Source organism: Centropristis striata, chromosome 2, assembly GCF_030273125.1.
Source record: "Centropristis striata isolate RG_2023a ecotype Rhode Island chromosome 2, C.striata_1.0, whole genome shotgun sequence".
Classification (NCBI taxonomy): Eukaryota; Metazoa; Chordata; class Actinopteri; order Perciformes; family Serranidae; genus Centropristis; species Centropristis striata.
In genome coordinates this window covers 5,882,914-5,905,787 of record NC_081518.1, presented here as the reverse complement: position 1 = coordinate 5,905,787, position 22,874 = coordinate 5,882,914, and the positions used below count along the sequence as shown (strand labels likewise).

General features: G+C 38.1%; 1 protein-coding gene across 1 annotated transcript in view; it reads left to right on the top strand.

The window, feature by feature from the left end:
- syt7b (synaptotagmin VIIb) overlaps positions 1-22,241 on the top strand; it is a 130,659-nt gene extending 108,418 nt beyond the window's left edge. Inside the window, exons 7-12 of the mRNA XM_059348578.1 lie at positions 5,978-6,098; positions 16,354-16,621; positions 17,941-18,110; positions 18,442-18,556; positions 18,752-18,951; positions 21,297-22,241. Coding sequence (XP_059204561.1) covers positions 5,978-6,098; positions 16,354-16,621; positions 17,941-18,110; positions 18,442-18,556; positions 18,752-18,951; positions 21,297-21,401 — 979 coding nt within the window. The 3' untranslated portion in view covers positions 21,402-22,241. The remainder of the gene's footprint in view (positions 1-5,977; positions 6,099-16,353; positions 16,622-17,940; positions 18,111-18,441; positions 18,557-18,751; positions 18,952-21,296) is intronic.
- The last annotated feature ends 633 nt before the right edge of the window (positions 22,242-22,874 follow it).

Sequence of the window (22,874 nt, the reverse complement as noted above, 5' to 3'; positions counted from 1 at the left end):
AAATGTACCTTTAGTTATACCAGGCATTAAAATGAACAAGAAATTAAAGAAAACAAGGGTGGTTTAATATCTTTTTCCGTGACTGTATATTTATAATAAAGTATATTTAAAAAAATTAGAAATACTATTTAAATTGTACCATAAAAACACACAAGAATAGAATATAAAAAAAGAGAAAGTGATGGTTCTGCAGTGCATCTCTGAGTTTAGTCCAGATCCAGTAATGTTGATTTTGGTGTGGGGTAATTAGCAGACTTGGCTGCTGATTGATTGATTGATTGATTGATTGATTGATTGATTGATTGATTGATTGATTGATTGATTGATTGATTGATTGATTGATTGATTGATTGATTGATTGATTGATTGATTGATTGATTGATTGATTGATTGATTGATTGATTGATTGATTGATTGATTGATTGACTGACTGACAGACTGGAACTTGTTCAAAATGCAGCAACAATTCTAATAATTGTGGCTGCTTCACATTTGTGATTTTATCTTCTGTCAGTTAAATTGATGAGTTGACACTGACTGGTCGATGAAATGTACACATGTTGTGAAGAGACTGCGTCTGTAATTAATGGTGCTATGTTTTAGCTGATAAATTCGGTCATCAAGCTGAAGTAAGGGTATTATATTGCTTTAATTTGCTCCCTGTCTCTGTTATAAAACCCCACTCTCTCTCTGGCTTTCATTTTCTCCTATTTGACAGATGTTGTCTTCAGATCTCCTGGTTAACTGTCAGTGTGGATGTTTAATCTCCTCTTTAACACCGTTTTTTGATCAGTTTTCTCTCGTCCTGTCTGCCTGCCCATTGAGCACCTAACTGTGTGTCTCAGGTTACATAGAGAGGAGACATGTGTAATATCTGCTCTTTTTCGTTTATTGTCTGACACTTTTGTTTTTACTGGTGCAACTGACAGCTTTTGACTTTACGCGGCATCAAATCTACGTAAATATTATAAAAGCAGTCAGACTCTCTGGTCGGCTCAGTGCTCCCTTTACCCTGGAGTATACAGAGCAATGAATATGTTTACAGTAAGGAAAAACAGCCTGCATGATATATGCAGCCTTGTATTTACTTCAGCAGTTTTATATGCAGTGTGTTAAAGCATTGCATGTGCTCTGCATGGCTGAGAAGATTTATAGCCAAATATCCACAGGAGAATGAAATGGAGAAAATTCTCGGCCGTGTTTGTGCGAGGTTGATTGTTCAAGATTCATGTGGTCTCTGTCTTGTGTTGGGTTGAGTAAGGAGGGTTCTGTCGGCTGTCACTGAGCCAACCCCTCCTACAAGTTAACATTTATAGACTCTTTGGGTAGAGACCCAGCTGACAGGCATACATTATGTACTCTATAGACAAAGTGGGGAATGCCTTTAAACGCTCATCTATGTAGCTCAGCTGCAACTCAGCTGTTAAGAGGAGAGAAGGTGATGGAGGGGTGCATTTAAAGGGGACATGTTGTGAAAAACGCGCCTTATTAGTGCTTGTACACATACATTTTGGAATCTGGAGTGCCTGTCAAAATGTGTAGAGAGCTGCCGATAAGAAAATTACTGTCTTTTCGAAGTATGTCTTAAAGGGACAGGTGCTGAAACTGAACATTTCAGACAGATGGTGAATACAGAATGAGAATGAGAAAAATAATGTGTTTGTTTATTATTATCAGCAAGTAAACATCTTCTTGTTCATGTCCAAAACCAAAAGTATGAACCTGAACATTTGCATAATATGTCCCCTTTTAAACATCTTCTCACCTAAAATAGAAAATCACTTTGTAAATACTCAGAGAAATGACATCAAAGTGAATCTTGAATTCTGACTCTTTATGCAAATAAACGTTTTAAACGTTAAACTGTTGGGTTGTGAAATCGAACCTGTAGATAAACCACAGATCTGGCAAAATCTCTGCAAAAGGATAAAGTTTAATTTGCACTAATTCACAAAGAAGCACCGCTGATGTTTTAGCGTTGGTAGCGGACACTCAAGCGCCAGCAGGGCAGAAATACTTTTCAACAGTTTTCAAAGCAGTCTTTGTAAGTTTTAAACATCTGGGGCCTGCTCCAGGAAGTAAGTTTACAAAAAAAAAAAAGATTTATTTTGTTTAGCCTGGCATTTTAATTTTTATCCTGTTCTGGAAAGCAAATTCAACATAGGTCAAGTTCAGTCATTCAGGATTGCTACAAAAAACAGAATTGTTCTCATAATTCAATTTAGAGATGAACAGTAATGAACATATAACAGATAATGGAATTCGGAGAGCACAGACCTCCACCAAGGCCAAATGTCCGATCTCGTTATATAAACAAAAGTGAAAAATAATTTGTGTATCCGCCCTGTGATTCAGATCTAAAAAAATATTTTTTAGTTTCTACCTTGCCCCATGCGTCACCCTTCCACAAGGTTTAATGAAAATCAGGCAAGTAAAATTTTCCATAATCCTGCTGACAAACAAACAAACAAATCGAACCAAAGACATAACTTCCTTCGCTGGGGTAATAACAATAAACTTAATTCCCTATCAATTTTGCTTCTTGCAGGCTGCCTGGAAGAAAAACAAAACATCTAAAAAATGTCTGGCATGCTTAACAAGTCTGCATATCTTTTAGTGAAAGGGCTACAATAGGTAAAACAGTGGGAACGGTGCTTGAACACAGAGCGACACAGCGCAGGTGGGAGTCAACACTATGGCACAGCGAGACAGCCAGGTGTTATGTGCGTGACTGCCATCTGTTATGTAATTATTTTAAGGTAACACATTGTTCCCTGATGTGTCAGCGGGTTGATATTAGAAGCTGTTTGCTGCTCTGCACACACCAGTCACAGAAATAACGCTTCTTTATCAGCTGATATACATCAAACAGTGAGCTGTGTTTGGAAAGCCTCTGTAACTGTAATCATTAAGTTCTGAATTAAATCTGCATTGTGCTGCATTGTTCGCGCTCTGACCTGCAGATCACAGGAAATAAACGCAGAGTGACGAATCGGTTCTTTTCTCTTCCACGCCACGTATCCTCTTCTCCCGCTCTGCTTTTACTTGTCTCTTTTCTGCACAAACCCTGTCCATCTCTCACCCCTCCTTCTCCAGCCTTCTTCTATTTTTTCTTCTCCATGTTACATGTCAGTTTGCTTCCTTTCCTCCGCTCTACCTCATCTCACTCTTTACCAAAACCAGGTCGGTTTCGTTTCCAGGCTTTTATCCCGTTTCCCCTCCTTACTTTGATTTCTCTTTCAGCTTGTGAGTGTGAGTCTGTGCGTGTGTGTGTGCGTGCATGCGTGTGTGTGTGTGTGTGTGTGTGTGTGTGTGTGTGTGTGTGTGTGTGTCAGTGCGTCAGTCTCATATTAATTTGAGTCTATAACCTCACTTTGTTCTTTCTATTAATCCTCCAAATCTTAACAAAGACAAATCCTCTCCTTCACTTTTTCTCAACCTCTGTGTACAGATAAGTCTTCAAATGTATCTTCCCCTCTCAGATCATATTTCCCACAATACCTTCGTCTAATCTCACTTCTGCTTTTACCTTTGTGTTTTACAGCTCACCTGCTCCCTCGCTCACTATCTCTGCCTCTTCCTCTCTCACAGTGATAAGTGCTCATTAGTCTTATTTGTCAATACGCCTCGACTGCTATCAGATCTTTGTATTTTCCCTGTTCATGAAATTGTTACATAACCTGAGCCAGGAGCAATTTTTACCCATTACTAATTTTAGCAATGACTTTCTATTATCAAGCAGACACTGTATATTATTGTTTATTTCTAGAAGTTGTGTACTATAGATTTGCATTTCGTTGATGGCCTAGTTTGTTCATGGCGGTCCCTCAAGAGTCTCCCATGACGACCTCCGTTTTTTTGAGTGTTAGAGAAGACGGGTATTTACAGTGGCGTGAAAAAGTATGTGAAGCCTTTGAAATGACCTAGTTTTCTGCATTAATTTGTCATAAAAATTAATCTGATCCGCATCTAAATTTCGAGTATAGACAGAAAACACAAACACAATGGCCCTCATTTATCAAATGAGCGTATGACAGAACGATGGGCGCACGATCATTTCTACGCAAGGCTCGGCATTTATCCACTTGGATGGAGCAAAGGGTTCGATCAGATCTTAAGTCTGCTCTCAGCTCATGTACGCAAATTTGAGTCAGTGTGAAGTCCACACGTCTGAGTCTGAGAATAGATCTTAGACTATTGTATCGATGCCTGGAGCTGATAAAACTCTGCCGTGTTTATTTTTTAATGGTGACAAACAAAAGCATGTTTAGGCTACATCATTTATCATTAAAACATAATTTAAAATAAATACACCCCGCCACCATGAAATTCTTTAACCAGAATACTAGCGGAGGCTATTAAATGTTGTTGTCTTCTGCTATTTACAGTTATTATTATTATTATTATTATCTTGCTGGACACTGGAGCGTCAGCGTCTCCTTAACTAGCGGTTCTGACCCAGTAGAAACATTTCCAATCAGAGCTGCCACACGCTCCTCTAACTGGGACAGAATTAGTACTAAATGTATAGAAGTGAATAATATCTCTCTATCATAATAATAACAATATTTTGATGTTATATATGCTATTAGGCTTTATACTGTAGTGTTCAAAATAATAGCAGTCCAATGTGACTAACCAGATTAATCCAGGTTTTTAGTATATTTTTTATTGCTACATTACAAACAAGGTACCAGTAGGTGCAGTAGATTCTCAGAAAACCAACAAGACCCAGCATTCGTGATTTGCAGCTCTTAAGGCTGTGCAATTGGGCAATTAGTTGAAAGGGGTGTGTTCTCAAAATTAGCAGTCAATCAACTCTAAATTATAGTCTCTCCAATCAACTTTTTAATCAAAGTACGCTGTTCTTCCGAACAATGTCTTGAAAGACCCATTTTCCTCAGGCTTTCAAAGAGAAATGCTTGTTCAACAAGTGCTGGCTTCATCCTTCAATAGAGGCCACCTGATTCACACCTGTTTTTTCACAAAATTGATGACCTCACTGATTGAATGCCCCACTGCTATTTTTTATATCACGATGTATGAATAAAATATTCCAACCTCACCAGGAGTTGAATGGTCCGCTACTCCGCTGACAGCGGCACTGATTTCCTTCCTTTTCACTTTTTATGCTGCCAAACAAAACCAGTTTGTTCTGTTGCAGCTGTTGGACGTTAGCGTTTCACTTTCTGCCTCTGAGAAATTCCTCTTCTTTTGGGATTAAAACTTAATTAAAAAACATTTTTTACCTCCTGGCTGCAACCAAAAAGCTGTGAAAACTGAAAAGTCTGTGCTCCAAATGTAAAATATTCACCCAACTTGTTTGGGTATATAACTATAAGTACTTTTATTTCATAAACCTCTGTCGCTGCGAATTTCTGTGAAATGTCTATTTCGCTCCTTTTGTTATTTGTAACAGTGCACTTTGCTAATAAAGCTGACTTGGGGGGGTTCCTCTTTTTGGCCGCTTTGCGTCCTTTGGTGTCGTAAACTCTCGGGGCGAGCCATCTGAATAGTGTATATATTATATATATATATTAGGGCGTGGTATTTAAATGACGCTTGTTTCGAGCCGCCACATTTATCAACAGCCGATCATTCTCACGCTGTGATTGGCGAAATACGACCTTTTGATAAATCCCGTGTGAACCCTGTCGTAAGACGAAATATAGGCTCAGAGCTGCGCTCGTTTCAACGCTCGTTTGATAAATGAATGCTTAATCTAATACCACACAAACAATTACAATACTTCATGTCTTTATCCAACACATTGATCATATTTTATGACAAATTAGTGTTGAAAACAAGCTCATTTCAAAGGGGTCACATACTTTTTTTTTTGCCACACTATGTTTCTTTATGGACCCCTAGTTGTTTACAGTTATGTTATTTTGAAACAGAAAAGGATCCTCCTCAATGATGAGCATGTTTATGTGAATATGCATGTGTGTGTGTGTGTTTGTGTCTATTGTAACAGGACTCCGGGTAACAAACCAGGCAGCAGCCCCAGAGGTCAGACCCCAGACGAGACCGGACGCCGCCACGATGCCAACTCCTCCTCCGACCTGGCCAACTCCGTCACCAGTGACATGCTCATGGTAACAAACAATACCAACACAGTACGTCTGAAACTCCACCACACACGTTTTGTTGATGCACTGCTGACTCATCTGTGGTCTGTCTGTTTTATCAGTTTTATTTGAAAAGGATACAGAAATCTGGATGTTTTAGCAAACAAGACAGGAGTGTCACCCCCATCCTCCTCCATGGTGATCACCATCTCAGTTGTCAATAAGTAGAAGGAGGATGTTAATGCAACCAAAATTAATATCATATAAATGCCTGTAAACACGAATATATGGGTCAGTGACAAATAAGGGTTGGGAAGATGTCAAATGGTGTAACCACAAAAAATTATAAATATTAAATACTTAATCCACCTACATTGTATTTAAGTGGACTTATACATATAATTGCTTAATTTTAAAAATCATCAAATTATTTTTTTTTTTTCGTATTTCTACATTTACACATTTCCTCAATATTGAGCAGAACATAAATACAACAAAATCCTAAATACAACCAAATTTTCCAAAAGTTTTGACAAATTATGTAAAAAAAAAAATGCATATACCATAGTGTTTATAATGTAAATGTGGATTGTACTTTTTCTCATTTTAGTTCACATTTATTTCCCTGTATATAATCAGATTTTTATTCGGAAAAAATTACTGGTTAGACCAACTGACACTGCGTTAGATCACGGCATTGATCCATATACTAAACAAAAAACAAAGCAAACCTAAAATAAATGACAGTTATGATCTGATTAGAAGTTCAAAACCAATGTAAGAGAGTAAGTGACAGTTATAGCTCTTGAAGTTATAATCCCTGTCTGAGTTTCCCTTTATCAGCCAGCATCTGTCAACTGAGAATACTAAAATAATCAATTATGGTAGAGATAGGTTTGACAACAACCAGGTTTTGTTATATTTCTTCTCTGATCCATGTACTGAGTGCTTTACTTTCTCCAAATTTAACAGAAGCACAAAAATTGGATAGAGCCTGACATGATCAAAACATGATCACTGAGGTAAAAACCGGAAAATACTGACATTTCGGGCTATTTGGGGCAATATTAGGATATAACTTGGCTTATTTGTCATTTGATGTGACGTTTTTAATTGGATTAGTCAGTGTCCCAGGCAGCTTTGGTTTAATTCCATGTATGAAGGAGACTATTTTGAATTATGTTTAATATTAGAGTGGAGATCGCATTCTTTTTATGAGGATTAACTTTGAGAAGTGAGTATGTTAGGTGGGAGGGGGAGGACTGAAATAGCATGAAAAACATTTCGAGGCGTAGCTGGCGACCTTAAGATATAAAGTAATGAGTATTTGGCAAACTGTGGTCCAGGCACAGAGAATCACAGCAAATGATACAACGTTTTCATCATTAAAAAATCATCAAAGAAAGCCAAACCACGTCTGTGCCCAAACCGTAAAAAACACAAAGTAATGATGTAAATTAATGGTTGAACATCATTGGAGAAATGTTATTTATGTTATTAAGGATGAAATATTTTCTAAACTTGCCCCATGTTTTAATTGAGTGTTTAAAAAAACAAATGTGTAAGGCTTTTGTCTGCTTTTTTCATAGCCGAACTTATCTATATTAAGATAAGAAGGACTGCTGTCAGCAAAGCCTTTTAAATCAAAAGAAATGAGAGGGCTGAAAGATGTGAATGAAGCTTCCAGATCATCTTTTCTTACCTGAGATGAAAGTTACAAGCAGGCCATGAGACGATGATGAGTCAAGGGAGGAGACAAAATAATGTAAAAACCTCAAAATAGGACTTAACCCTCTGGAGTCTCCAAAAGCTCCAAATCATGACTTCTTCATCACATCCAGACTAGAAAACAAAGCAGCGTGGAGCCCTACTGTAAATTTACCTCTAAAGTTCTGGCTGTAAACTCCATGAGGCCAGTTTCAGTTTGATGATGATATACCAAGTAAAACTGGAGACAAGCTCAAATATATTTAGTATAAAATGATAGAACTGGATGTAATATGTTATATTTGAAACCTTTGTTCACATTTGCAACATTTAAAATTCTTTATCGAGCATGATAGTGTTTTGAAAGTAAAAAAAGATTCAAAAACACATTTTATGTTGGACTAAAGGACTAAAAAAGACACAAAATTACCAAAAAATACATAAAATGACTAAATATACACAAAATTACCAAAATTGTTACGCCAAACACACAAGACACAAATAAAATAGAGTCCCACTAGAATCAAAACCAGAGTTGGATGACAGGATCACACACAATCACATGATCACGTTTATGTTGGTTTTTCTTTGTTTCTTTTTGGTTCAAAATGTTGATACAGTAAGTCAGAATAAAAAATAAATTATTATTAGGTCATAAAGGTGAGGTTTTGCCGAAAAAAATATACCAACATGGCATTTAAATATATTTTAAGTGGTGTACACAGGCAGGATGCAAAGGATTCAAAATGGACAAAATAGCCCAAAACTCCATAGAGTTAACTTATTAGTAGTGAGTCACCATTGTAAACATTGTAATAAAACAGGTTGTATTGGCTTAAATAACAGCGAGCAGTACATAAACAGTACGACTCCCATATATATAGTGTTGAATAAACAGGCTGACCGTTCCTTCTTGATGTTGGAAACAACAAAACAATCTCCACCGTGGGTCCACACGCTCGCTTTATCACATGATCTTTATCAACAGATGCTGCCATAGCTCCCTCCTTGACCGCTAAGCTCTTCTGTATGTGGTAACTGTTGATTTAAATAGGATTTATATTCATACTCTTTAAGAGCTCCATCAAAGAGCAGTTCCTTTAGTGAGAACTGGCTTCAGAGCTAAAATGGCTCACTTTTATAGCAGCACTTGAGATTAAGGTGAAGTTGAGTTGCTAAAAAGATGTCAGTTTGGGCGAGAAATACAGACATTCAGACAATCATGTAGCTGTTAAACTAACCCACTGGCAGTGGTGGAAAAAGTAGAAATGCTAATACCACCAAGAGTAAAAGTCCTGCATTAGAACCTTACTGAAGTAAAAGTACTAAAATATCAGCATCAAAGTGTATTTAAAGTATCAAAAGTAAACATTCTCGTTATGCAGAATTTTTTATCTATTCCAAATATATTATTGAATTATTAATATTAATGCATTTATGTAAGCAGCATTTTAGTTTTGCAAATGTAGGACTCATTTCAACTACTCCATATACTGTTATGTGGTTTAATTTATTATAATAATTTTAAACTCATCATGTTTTTCATGTTAAATCATGACCTAAAAAGTAACTAAAGCTGTCGGCTAAATGTAGTGGAGTAAAAAGTATAGAGTTACAAAAAATGGAAATACTTAAGTAAAGTACAGGTACTTCAAGTTTGTAGTTAAGTACAGTACTTGAGTTAATGTACTTAGTTACATTGCACAGGTATGCCCAATAAAAACTGTCCGTCGTAAACATCTATCACTAAATACTGACTGGTTTAACTTACCCACTTTTCCTGCCAGTGATAGAAATGATGGCCAAAATCCTACTTTAAAGCTAATTTGCGTGGGGAGTTTACATTTATTTGTCCACCACCTTCTGTAAACAATACACTGTGTCAGTTCTGAAGGAGAAAGTGGGAAAAGAAAGCCTACACACTTCAGTTCAATTGAGCGAAGTCCTATGAGAAGTGTTTCCTCCCCACAAGTCTTTCATCACTCAGAAAGTACTGTCTTCCTCCCACATAGCTCACCCACCTGTAGAGCATCACAGTCAGTTATTGCCATACAGTATCTCTGCTAACTGAAACATACAGTAATCATCACCCCGGAGTGAGACACTGGGAGGGGAGGGGACGTGCGCCTTTTTCAGCGAGGTTCTGTAATTAGCTGTGAAAGAACACGCAGTGCTGTGGGTGCTGCAAGAATATGGCAGAGATGGGTATGAGCAGTGTGTAATTATGTGGGTCTCATGGTGTGTCTGAGGAATTCACAGTGGTGGTGCCTAATGATAATACTCATTCTGGGCAGTTTCGCCAAAGGCGTCTATATATTACACAACCCTCCTTTCATGCTCAAAATACCCATCCTGCACTTTTGAGCCACTTGTGCTGCTGGAGAAAAAGCAGTGGCATCATATTCAGACTTTATTTCATAAACTCTACTGAGAGAAACGATGCAGAGAAATGGCATTGAACGTCAGAGTATATATACATCCAGCGCTCTCAAGCGTCTCAGGTGATCGGGGGCTGGGGGAGGAGGGGTCGGGCTCCTGTCAGCGTCTCATGGTTCTTATCAGGATGTATACTCTATGTTATATTCATTTCTGTACCTCCTGTGTCCATATTTGAGGGGAGATACGGAAAAACATGGGAAATAATAACTATATACACTGAAAAAAATTGGAGTGAAATTTACTTAAAAAAAGCTAGGCAAGTTTGTAATCTCTACTCAGGCTATTTCTAAATAATATTATTTTAATAGAACCACTTTTTTTAAATAAAAATACACAAGTAAATTGCAGATTCACTGATGTCTCTCAATTACATTTTATTACATTTTACTTGGAAATATCAACTAATTAAGCCAATGAACTGGTTTAGTGAATATTACTTGGAACGAATGATTCAATTTACATACAAAACTGAAGACACATAATAACAAACAGTCACTAAGTAATGCACTACATGAAAAACTGCTATTTTAAAGTAAAAGCACTGGGAGGATGGATCAGGCTCCTGTCAGCATCTCATGGTTCTTATCAGGATGTATACTGTATGTTATATTCATTTCTGTACCTCCTGTGTCCATATTTGAGGGGAAATACAGGAAACATGGGAAATAATACTTCTATAAGATCCAATTGAATTGCTATAGCTAAGAAGTAAGGGGTGGGAGGAGGTTAGATACATGGATGAGAGGGTCAGAATAAAGGGTGGGGTTAGTTATAATTATGATCATGTTTTTTGGGGGGTGAAGTCTAGGGAGTATCAGCCAAAGTGCTGTTTGGTTGTTTTAGTAAGAAATCTCAAGCTTTTTAAATTGTGCTAAATGGTGTATTTTTAGTGTGCAATGAGGGGGAAAATCAATCAAAAATGGTGTTGGTTTCTGCTTTTCTAAATGAACTCTTATACATCCAACCCTGTCAAGCGTCTCAGGTGATCGGGGGCTGGGGGAGGAGGGATCAGGCTCCTGCCAGCGTCTCATGGTTCTTATCAGGATGTATACTGTATGTTATATTCATTTCTGTACCTCCTGTGTCCATATTTGAGGGGAGGTATGGAACAACATGGGAAATAATACCTTTATAAGGTCCAATTAAATTGCTTTAGCTAAGAAGTAAGAAAACACTGGAGAGGGGTGGGAGGAGGTCAGATACATGGATGGGAGGGTGAGAATAAAGGGTGGGGTAAGTTATAATTGTGATCTTTTTTTGGGGGGTGAAGTGTAGGGAGTATCAGTCAAACTGCTCTTGGGTTGTTTAGGACATCAGCTTTGTATTTTAAGTGTGCAATGAGGGGGAAATCAAAATGGATTCAAAATGGTGTTGGTTTATTCATCGAAAATCTGCATTTTCAAATGAACTCTTATACATCCAGCGCTCTCAAGCGTCTCAGGTGATCGGGGGCTGGGGGAGGATGGATCAGGCTCCTGCCAGCGTCTCATGGTTCTTATCGGGATGTATACTGTATGTTATATTCATTTCTGTACCTCCTGTGTCCATATTTGAGGGGAGGTATGGAACAACATGGGAAATAATACCTTTATAAGGTCCAATTAAATTGCTTTAGCTAAGAAGTAAGAAAACACTGGGGAGGGGTGGGAGGAGGTTAGATACATGGATGGAAGGGCTAGATTAAAGGGTGGGGTAATTTATAATTATGATCATGTTTTTTAGGGGTTGAAGTCTAGGGAGTATCAGTCAAACTGCTCTTGGGTTGTTTAAGACATCAATTGTGTATTCTTAGTGTGAAATGAAGGGGAAATCAATCAAAATGATTTTGGTTTATTCACCCAAAATCTGCTTTTCCAAATGAACTTTTTACATCCAAGCGTCTCAGGTGATCGGGGGCTGGGGGAGGATGGATCAGGCTCCTGTCAGCATCTCATGGTTCTTATCAGGATGTATACTGTATGTTATATTCATTTCTGTACCTCCTGTGTCCATATTTAAGAAGGGAGTGAGGATAAATACAGAAAAAACATGGGGAATAATAACTGTATAAGATCCAATTTAAATTTTATAGCTTAGAAGTAAGAACTCAGAGCACTGGGGAGTGGTGGGAGGAGGTCAAATACATGGGTGGGAGGGTGACGATAAAGTCCGGGTTAAGTTATAATTATGATAATAGGTTTAAATTGAGGTTGGAAAATGATGTAGAATAAACCAAGGTTACATTTTATTTGACAGTTTCTGTCTAGAGCATGTGCTCATCTTGGATTTTTCTTGTTATATATTAATTTTCTGTATTACTCACACTATTTATTTTTGTATTTCATTTCATCTCGTTATGTGAATGTAAATTTATGTACATTTATAATGCAAAGAGAACACCTTAGTGGATAGATGTAGATGTGTTATGTAACACAATATTTCAGTTATTTGAATCCCATATGGATTATCTCCTCCAAAATTAATGTAAAAGGGAAAAGGTAAACTAATAAAAAATGTAGACACAAAAATAAAATATATGGCTCTGAAGGTCAGAGTATATGAAGAGTTAATTTATAGAAACAGATATCTCCTTTTTGATTTATTTTCCCAAATAATGTATCAAGTATCGATCACACTGCTCTTGGGTTGTTTTGCTAAGAAATCAAAGACAGCGAATGAACTGTTACTCAAGCGTCTCAGGTGAAGGGGGGTTGGGGTCCTGTCAGCATCACATGTTTTTATCAGGATGTGCTCTGACACTGCCCTCATTTTTTTGAGATGCTCACAGAGCCGGTGATAGTGTGGTGTGAACGTCTTTGCCTCTGTGTCAGCTCCACACAGTTTGCAGAGGTTTATATGTGCTTTATTGTTAGAGAGATAAGGCTGGTGTTTTGTTCTTTTGTTGGTTGTTTTTTGTTTTAACATTTGGCCTACAGTGTCTGTGGCACTTAGCACCAAGCCCATTTATTCTTACAAAAGACCTTAATCTTTAGTAATTGGTCAAGGACATACAGTTTTGTTTTTTATAAAAAGGGGATAAATAATTCACCAAAAGAGCAGAGCACTGTGGCTTTTACCAAATGTTTCTTTAACAATGATGTATTTTGGGGGACTTTTTTAGAATGCAGATTAATACACATTTTGGGAGTTAGTTAGTATTTAGTGGCATACTGAAAGTTAAACCCATTAGGAAGTGTCTTAAATCGTCATTATTTCTAACGAATAATGACGATTATTTCTAACGACCAGCCCTTCCATTCATTCATTCATTATCCTTACTCGGCACTTACACGCGGGTCACGGGGGGGCTGAAGCCGATCCCAGCTGACAGTGAGTGAGAGGCGGGGTTCACCCTGGACAGGTCACCAGATTATCACAGGGCAGACACATAGAGACAGACAATCACGCTCTCATTCACTCCTACGGGCAATTTAGAGTGTGTGCATGCCTGTGTATGTGTGTGTGTACTACTTAGTTAGCTGAGCCAGAAGAGCCACTAAACTGCTCTTGTATGAGTTAAGAGAAGAAAACTGTATTGAACTGTTAAATTGATCATTGATCAGAGTATTGATCCTCTGTATTTAAGGTAAATTGGCCGAGGCTAGTACGATAGTGAGGAGGGTGAAATCTTGTCAGTTGTCTAGTATTGTACCAATGTAATTGAGAGTTGACATGGAAATATTCACTGAAAGGTTTAGGAATAAAATTTGGAATATACATATGCTTAAAGATAAAAATGCACATTTGGTATATATTGATCTAAAAAATTGTCATTATCTTTAGTTTTCGGAAAAGGGGAGCAGAAGGATCTAGTCGTTTTGAAAATGTGATTGAGTTTATGGTCTCAGCCACTGAAAAAAAGTCTTCTTCAATACAGCATGATGTTCATTTAGTAAATTATGGTCCCATGTAGAGGAAAACAGATGATAAAGCAGGGTACATTTTAGGGCTTGGGCTACCTTGTGATTGACAGGTCGCTACCACAGTGCACTGTGTATTCTCTTCCTCCAACTTGAACATACAAACCAATGGGTGACGTTGACAGTGGCTCCGCCCACTTCTTCAGCCTATGGTATTTATTTACAGCAGCTGGGCATAAAGTACAGAGTCCATGTTTATTGTAATGGAGGAATATGTTTGTGAGTGCAACATGTGGCTCATTTTTGTAGTTTTTGTAGTCGTAGTAGTGATCAGAGGAATAAGCTACATCAGCCTTTAGCAAGACTGCCTCAATATATTAGTCAGATTATTTTAGTTTTTTTTTTTTGTAATTTATACGTTTCTTAATAACAAAAGAAAATAGAATATCACCAGATTTATCCTTTAAGTATTTGTGCTCCAAGAGAATTTGCATCTGCTGCATGTGGGATATTTGGGTTTCAGAAAAAGAAATTAGAGAGCAGAATTTAAGAATTGAATGCGAGGGGAGGACTCTTGGAAAAAGAGAGAGCGCCCAACACAGAAAATGGGGAAAAGCAATTTAGGCCAGCTGTTGGGTGGAGGACTGCATAATGAAAAGTGATCATATTCAGCATGGAGAATGAGGCTGAGCAGCGCCATCAGAAATATGTGGGAGAATACAGAATTGGATATTAAATTTCTGGAACTGCTCCTTGAGTAATGCCTCCAGCTCCTTCACCATCAGATAGCACGTTTTAAACTGGAATTCTCTCCCTCCCTCAAGGCCACGCCACCATCAGTCAGAGGGTCTGTCTACCAACAGATAATCTGCCTCTCATCTCCACACAGCCACGGACAATTTCTGCCGCTATCGCACAGCAGACAGTGGCCATGTGACATAACATTATTCTAGTTTACCAGTTAGGAGCCGGGTTTTTAAGGTTAGAGTGCAGATATAGTGCCCCTTGTGGAGTGGAGTCCAATATCCCTATTAAGTGTGTTACAACCTGACATACTACTTGAAGAGTACCATTGCCTGTCACAATATTTGTCACTTGTTGAAAAATGTAAAAAAAATAATAATAATAAAAAAAAAAAATAAAAAAAAATCAGAGCAGTGAAGCTTAAAGTTGAGGAAAGTTTGAGAAAATGCTGCAATTGTCATCCATACATGTTTGATATCAGTTAAACTGTTAAATTGCAATAAATTGTATCACAATACTCACCATATCACAAAATGCTTAAAATCGCAATATCATATTGTGACTAGTATCAGGATAAAATCATATCATGAGGCCTCTGGGGATTCCCACCTCTAATATTCTACTAAGATTTTCATGTTTGTAGCACCACACATATCTAAAAAGTCAACTTTTTATGAGCATTTATACTAGGCATTATATTTGAGTGAGAAAAAAAAAGAAATATTCTCATTGCTTGGACTTTGAACTGTTGCTGCAACCAAATGTTACATTTATCACGAGTTTGATTAAATATAAATGCACTTCCAAAAAAAAAGTGTGTTATCACCTGTCAGCTCTTCTGGAAGTGTTTAATCTGTGTGTGAACATGGAGTTCACTCAACTGAGTTTTGGCTTTTCATTATCTCTAAGCCAGATTCATCAAAATTACAAGAAAAACAGGCTTGAAATATTTCACACTACGTGTAATGAATCTATATAATATACGAGTTTCACTTTTTGAAATTATTGACAAAAAATATTGAACTTTTTATGATATTCTAATTTTTTGAGATGTACCTGTATATTGTGTAATCCTGAGAGGTGTTTTTAATATTTCGTCCACATTATTTAACTTTAACTAAAAGCAAGAGCACTCATTCAGTGTTTATATTATTAATCACTGCCCATGAGTAATAACAATTTCCCCTCTCTGTATGACAATATTAGCCACAGTTAGGAGGGCCAGAGGGGGGTCCAGGCTTAATATTACAGGGACAGTGCCCCCCCTAACCCCCCATTGATTCACAATAAAATATTAATTGTCATCTTATGAACAAATTGATCTCAAGTGAAATGTGATTTGGTCTGAGCTTATAATTTATTTCTGAGAGATGTTCATTGTAATAACGAGTCCTTCTCTCCTCTGAGGATGGAAGTGCTCCTGAAACTTTAATGTGCATGTCTTATGAAAAACACTACATTAATATCTAGTAATATTCTTTTTAAATAGAGTAATTAAACCAGTTATAAACCAACTCTTAACATGCATCTCCTCTTCCTCTTGTGTCTGCTAGTTGTCTCCGGGTTCAGAGGAAGACGACCACGAGGGTCCAGTGTGTGAGAAGCTGGGTCGCATTCAGTTCAGCGTTGGATACAGTTTTCAGGACTCCACCCTCACCGTCAAAATCCTCAAGGGCCAGGATTTGCCTGCTAAGGACTTTTCCGGCACCTCCGACCCGTTTGTGAAACTCTACCTGCTGCCGGACAAGAAGCACAAACTGGAGACCAAAGTCAAGAGGAAGAATCTGAACCCCCACTGGAACGAGACCTTCCTGTTTGAAGGTTTGATGGAGAAATCTGCTCCTAACATACATAATACATGATGCTAACAATGTTCACAGCATATGCAGGCACTCTCTAGATGTTTCTCCTCTGTGTGACTCAGGCCTAGTCCACACGTACACGAGTACTTTTTGAAAGCAGGGATTTTCTCAAAAAAAAAAAAATCTCGTCCACACAAGCTGTTAAAGCTGATAAAAATGCAAAAACCCAATTGAAATGCTGTCAAGGGCATGCCAAACCAACAGGCAATATTCTATATACGAGGCGGGCTCTGTGTCTTGGGAGTGTACGATTATTTAGCAGTGACCTCAAAGGGCTCGGCAAGTAATAGAATTTTATTTTCAATTACGATTTTGGCTTTCATCAGTTTTATGGAGGAGTTTTCAGGAGGTTTTGACGGTGCACTACAGCATATTTAATCTAATGTATTTGTATCTATTATTTTTATATGTTGAATATATGTTTAGTCATAATGTTACGAAAGAGTTGATAGTATTTATTTTGATCTAATTTATTTTTATTTATTTATATAATGTATATATATTTTTATATTTTTTCTTTATTATAAATATATACATTGAAAATTTGTATTAATAGATATTTTTTAATTGTTATTATTATTAATAATTTTGGTTTTCATCAATTTGTGGAGAAGTTTCAGTAGGTTTTGACGGTGCACTACAGCATATTTGATCTAATGTGTTTCTTTTTATCATTTTTATATATTGAATATATTTTTAGTCATAATGTTATGAAATAGTTGATAGTATTTATTTTGATCTAATTTATTTGTATTTATTTATATAATGCATATATAATAAATATATATATTATCATTGTATTAATAGATTTTTTTCATTGTTATTATTATTAATATTATTTTAAAGTAAATTCACAATGTAAGACAAAAAAACCCCGAACTGACCAAAATTATCGTGATTTCGATTTTTAAAGTAATAATAATAATAATAATAATAATAATAATCACGATTCTGTTACTCAGTGTAGTGGGAGACTAACAGTACATTCATGTCCAAATGTCCTGTTTGTAAAATTAGAACAAGCACTATTTTGGCCACATTGCACGTCATTTGTGACGCCTCAGAAAGGAAATTCCATCGACATTACAATCGAACAACTCTTCCCCGTCTACATGTCAAAACTAAAAAACAGAGTTTCTGAACATCTGTTTTACAAAAGGTCTGTTTTCAGCACCTAAAATGTAGTTTACGTGTGGACAAATAGGCCAAAAAAAGCTATTTTCAGAAATCCCTGTGTACGTGCGGACTCGGCCTTATCGGGGCTGTGTTGTTCCTCAGGGTTCCCCTATGAGAAGGTGGTCCAGAGGACTCTATACCTGCAAGTTCTCGACTACGACCGCTTCAGCAGGAACGACCCCATAGGAGAGGTGTCCATCCCGCTCAACAAACTGGACCTGGCCAACATGCAGACTTTCTGGAAGGAGCTGAAACCATGTAGCGATGGCAGCGTGAGTGAGAGGGAAAACAAGAGGGGGAGGGAAGGAAAGAGGTAGAGGAAGAGGGAGGAGGGGAAAGAGAGGATGGGACAGAATGTAACGGGTGATGTCATTCCTGGCTGCCGTGATGCTCTCAGGGGAAATGTGGCAGCGTGCTGGTGGGAGAAGAGAAAGAAGGGAATATGGAAAAGGCTGACAGGTAGACGGAGAGAACACAGACAGCCAGAGGAAAAAAACAAAAAGGCACAGCGAGCAACAGAAGGGAGAACAATGTGGAAAGGGGATAAAAAAGAAAAAGTAAACAATTCGCTGTTGTTGTTGTTGTTGTGTGTGATTTCTCCAGGGGAGTCGAGGGGATCTGCTGGTGTCTCTGTGCTACAACCCCACAGCCAACACCATCACTGTGAGCATCATCAAAGCCCGCAACCTCAAAGCCATGGACATTGGAGGCACTTCTGGTATACATGCTCCTTCATCTCCCCTCTCCTTTTATTCTTGCTTTTCTGCATCACTGCAAACATGAAAATGAGAGAATGATATTTTTTTGTTCACTACTAGAGAAAATCCACGAAAGCATATAAACATCTGATTCAATTGTGTGCTAAGCATGAATGAGAAATTGTCCACAAACTGACACTGTCCCCTCTCCATAGACCCCTATGTAAAAGTGTGGTTGATGCACAAGGACAAGCGCGTGGAGAAGAAGAAGACGGTGGTAATGAAGCGCTGTCTGAACCCCGTCTTCAACGAGTCCTTCCCCTTCGACGTGCCCGCCCACGTGCTGAGGGAGACCACCATAATTATCACCGTCATGGACAAGGACAGGCTCAGTCGCAATGATGTCATTGGAAAGGTATCTCCTTCCCTCTTCTTCGCCTCTTCCTCCTTCTTCTTCTTCTTCTCTTCCTCTGTGTTTTCCTGACTCTCCCTGTGTGACAGACCATCAGCAGCTGATCACTGAGCCAGTCTCTACTGACCTCTGCTGGAACACACACACCACTCTTCTGCAATGTAAATGAATAGATGAGAAGAACTGAAAACACTTCATCTAAAGTGGGAACCAGTTGCTTCCATTTATTCTCACAGCAATAACAATAATGAGTGTGACATGCAAGCAAATGCAGATTCATGCTCTTATATGTAAATACTAGAGCTAACAAGCAATTAGTGTATTACCGGTACATGCATTGTGAATAAATTAATAGCATTTGTCGATATTTGCCCTTAGCATTGAAAAAAATATTCAAATAGATTTAGAGGCTGAAATCACTAGAGGCACCACAAAACGATATTTTTATAATAAATAAGCTGCATATTTTGTCCCCAAAACTCCTTAAAATGTACACTTTCCATTTCCACTAAATGTTCTATTATTGTCTGTTTGTTGCACATGTCTGCAAATGCAAACTGAATATCTGTTTCCCTGAAGAGAAAATTGGCGAGTGCAAATTTCTTAAATATGTGTTGCACGCACCAAGACAGTGAGAGGCTAATTAACTTTTAAAAGTGTAGGTTGCAGTGTGTTCTGTGTTATTTCCTAATCTTTTTTTCCAGAATATATATTATACTGGGAAAAACTGTGTAATTTGGTGCTGGTCATAGGTGACGTTTACACCGGGGTGCTGGGGACATTTTTTTTAGTTTTCATCACTTTTTGGAATGGTTTATTTTGTCCTCATCACATTTTCAAAGCATAATTTGTTTAACAGGTTTGGAAAAAAAGCTTGCACGAAGATATGCCAGCTAGCAAAAGAGTTGAAGACAGTTAATTGACATAGAGAAAAAATGGTAATAGTAAAATACTGTTTCCAGCCTCTCATAATTGGATATTTCCTGCTTTTTTCCAGTTGTATATGATATTAAACTGAAAATATTTACATTCTAGGACATCACATTAGACTTTTAGACACTGTGGTGGTCATTTTTCACAATTTCTGACATTTATTGACCAAACCAATATTAAAGAAAATAATCAGCTGATTAATCCATTATTTAAAAAATCATTGTTAGTTGCATCACTAACTCATATTGACCCCATTACATTGCCTCAAGACTGTTAAAAATATTACTTTTTTCATCTAATGTTCCCACCAACACATGAACAAATTGCTAATTATGGAGAACATTAAATTGAGATTGCATTCTGAAGGAATTTCTTTGTAAGAACTGCTCCATTTTAACAGATTTATTAATAATTAATTCATAATTGGAAATCCAGTCCTTCATATATGTTCAGCTGCATGCCTGTAGACAGAGTCGCATTTTTTCCGAGTTGAGCTGACCTTCTGTTCACAGACTGGGAGAGTCTACGCCACGCTAGCTCAACAATTAATTGGAATTAATTCATTGGAAGTGCACCAATTTAACACTCTGTGCTTCAGCTGTAAGTGTTGCCAAATGACATTGTTCTTTTCAGGAAACTTCTTAGGAAACTAATAGTTAATTTACACACTCGTCAAATAAAGCATTGCCTTAGTTTCTGCTATTCCATTACCATTTTCCATTATTGATTCCGCAATTCCTTGTGCATAGTGACTGATTTATTTAATTTTCAACCAAATACCCACGTCTCTGTAAGTTTAGATGAGGAATAGACACAACTCATACATTTATAATGTCTGTGGAAAACACTGGAAAGACCCCAGAGCTCCCCTCGTATCCCTCAGACTGAGTAATCTCTTGGTGGTGTGCTGCGTGGATGGGCTGCTGTGCTCTCTGTCACTCATACACATCTCCTGTAATTGCCATCCTATCCACATTTATTATCTGCCTACTCACAGCAGTAATAATATGTTGCCTATTATAAGCACGCTCATAAATAACTTGAAACTGCCCAGAGGACAATGGAAACTTGAACGGCTTTGTATCGTGTGACGTGTACGGATCAGGAGTTTCTTTCTACATGAGAATTACTTAAAGACTCAGCGTTTGATCTTCATTAGTGTCAGCATTAGCCTTTCTCAGAGTATTTCAGCAAGTCAAATCTCTTCCTCTAATGGCGCTTTTTTCGCTCCTGGATTTGAGTTAAATTCCGATAAGAGTGGCAGGCTTAGTGGAGAAAGCAAAGCTAGACTTAAGACTCACACTGAGGCTTTTTTTTTTTAACTTAATACCCCCCCGTGTTTTTCGGCTCTTTACAAATAACATCAATCTCTGTGTAACATTACTCGGGTCACGCTGACTCTCTCTCTCTCACAGATTTATCTTTCATGGAAGAGCGGCCCCGCAGAGGTAAAACACTGGAAAGACATGATGGGTCGTCCTCGTAATGCCGTGGCACAGTGGCACGCTCTCAAGGCCTGAGGGACCCAGCGACCAACCTGCCTACAGTGTTTTTCCCCCCATCAGCCTCTCAGCCCCTGGCCCTCAGCACATACCCGCCCCTCACTCCCTACCTGCAGTCCCGAGCTGCAGACAACGTGTGTCATCTCTTTGTTCTCAGGCCTCTTTGATATCCTCCACCCTCAAGTCCTCGTGACACCATCCTTAAATTTCACCCTCGTCAAGTCCCGATTCCCACCCGACCCCCCGTCTCATCTCTTTGTCTGAACTTTAAAAACGTCTTTTGATGTCTCTTCCTCCTTGTGACCTCTTTCTACGAGATTTTTTTTTTTCCTTCAAGATACTCCTCAGTCTTTTTCCTCCACTTTGTCAACCATTCCCAGTGTTTAACGTCAGAGCAGCACCTCTTGCCACCCATGAATTTAAAAAACTACCAACCAAAAATGGATGAAACCAATATTCCAAGCGTTCTCTGTGGCGGCAAGACGGGGCGGCGTTCAAACATGCACCTGAGTGTGAATGGCACCGACCTGTGCGACCCATTTTCCCACCCACATGTGGTGTTGCAGTGAGGAATCTTCCACTCTGCTCCTCGCCTCTTCGTTCAGGTCCTCTTCCGTTACTGTCGCTGTTCCTCCGTACCTTTAAAACGCCTGAAGAATCAGGAAAACCGACACAGGCGACGGGAGAGTGACGGGCTGTATTTAAAATGGAATTGGACTGGAATTGGACTCACTCGACTCATGTTTGATCTTTTTCACTTTTCACTCTTTCTCTGGCACCACTGTAATAATTCTCCCTTGGCTGGAACCCTTCGTTGTCTGTGCGTGCTGTGGGTGATGTGCTGTAACCCCAAATGAAGTTCTTCAACAAAAAAAAAAGGATGTGAACATTTAATGCTGGTCCAGTAGGGCAAGTGTCAAAAAAAAGAAGAAAAAAAGCTCCCTTTTTTTTTTTGTTTGTTTGTTTGTTTGTTTGGAAAAGAGATCCCGATGGACAGAAAAAAAGTAAAGTGATTAATGTTGTGTTTTATTTATTTTTTGGTTTTCAAAAGAAATTAACCTGTTCTTCCAGACACAGAAAATAAGCAAAAAGCCAGCTTGTGTGTGTGCGCATGTGTGTGAATAAGGGAGTATTGGACAGCTGAATTAATTCCATTAAGACTAAGGTATTGTTAAAAGCAGCCCTTACGATAACGATAATGAAAATGAGGTATTGTTAGAAGTTAGAAGTGTTGATGTTAGCTGAAGGTGAGGGGAGGTCACTGAGGTTAAAGAGTCAGTCCACCCAAATCACAATCACACAGACAGTATTTTCTAACGTGGTATTAAATGTTCAATATGTCATTTTCTCAATCAAAAGACGGAAAAACCCTGTCATAGAAGTCAGGTTCTGCCGTCTGGATTTTCTTCATTGTTTACCAGGAGCCAAATTGTCCTTTCCTCTCCAAAACAACTGACCAGGTGATTAAAACACAAAATAAAGCAGTTTTCC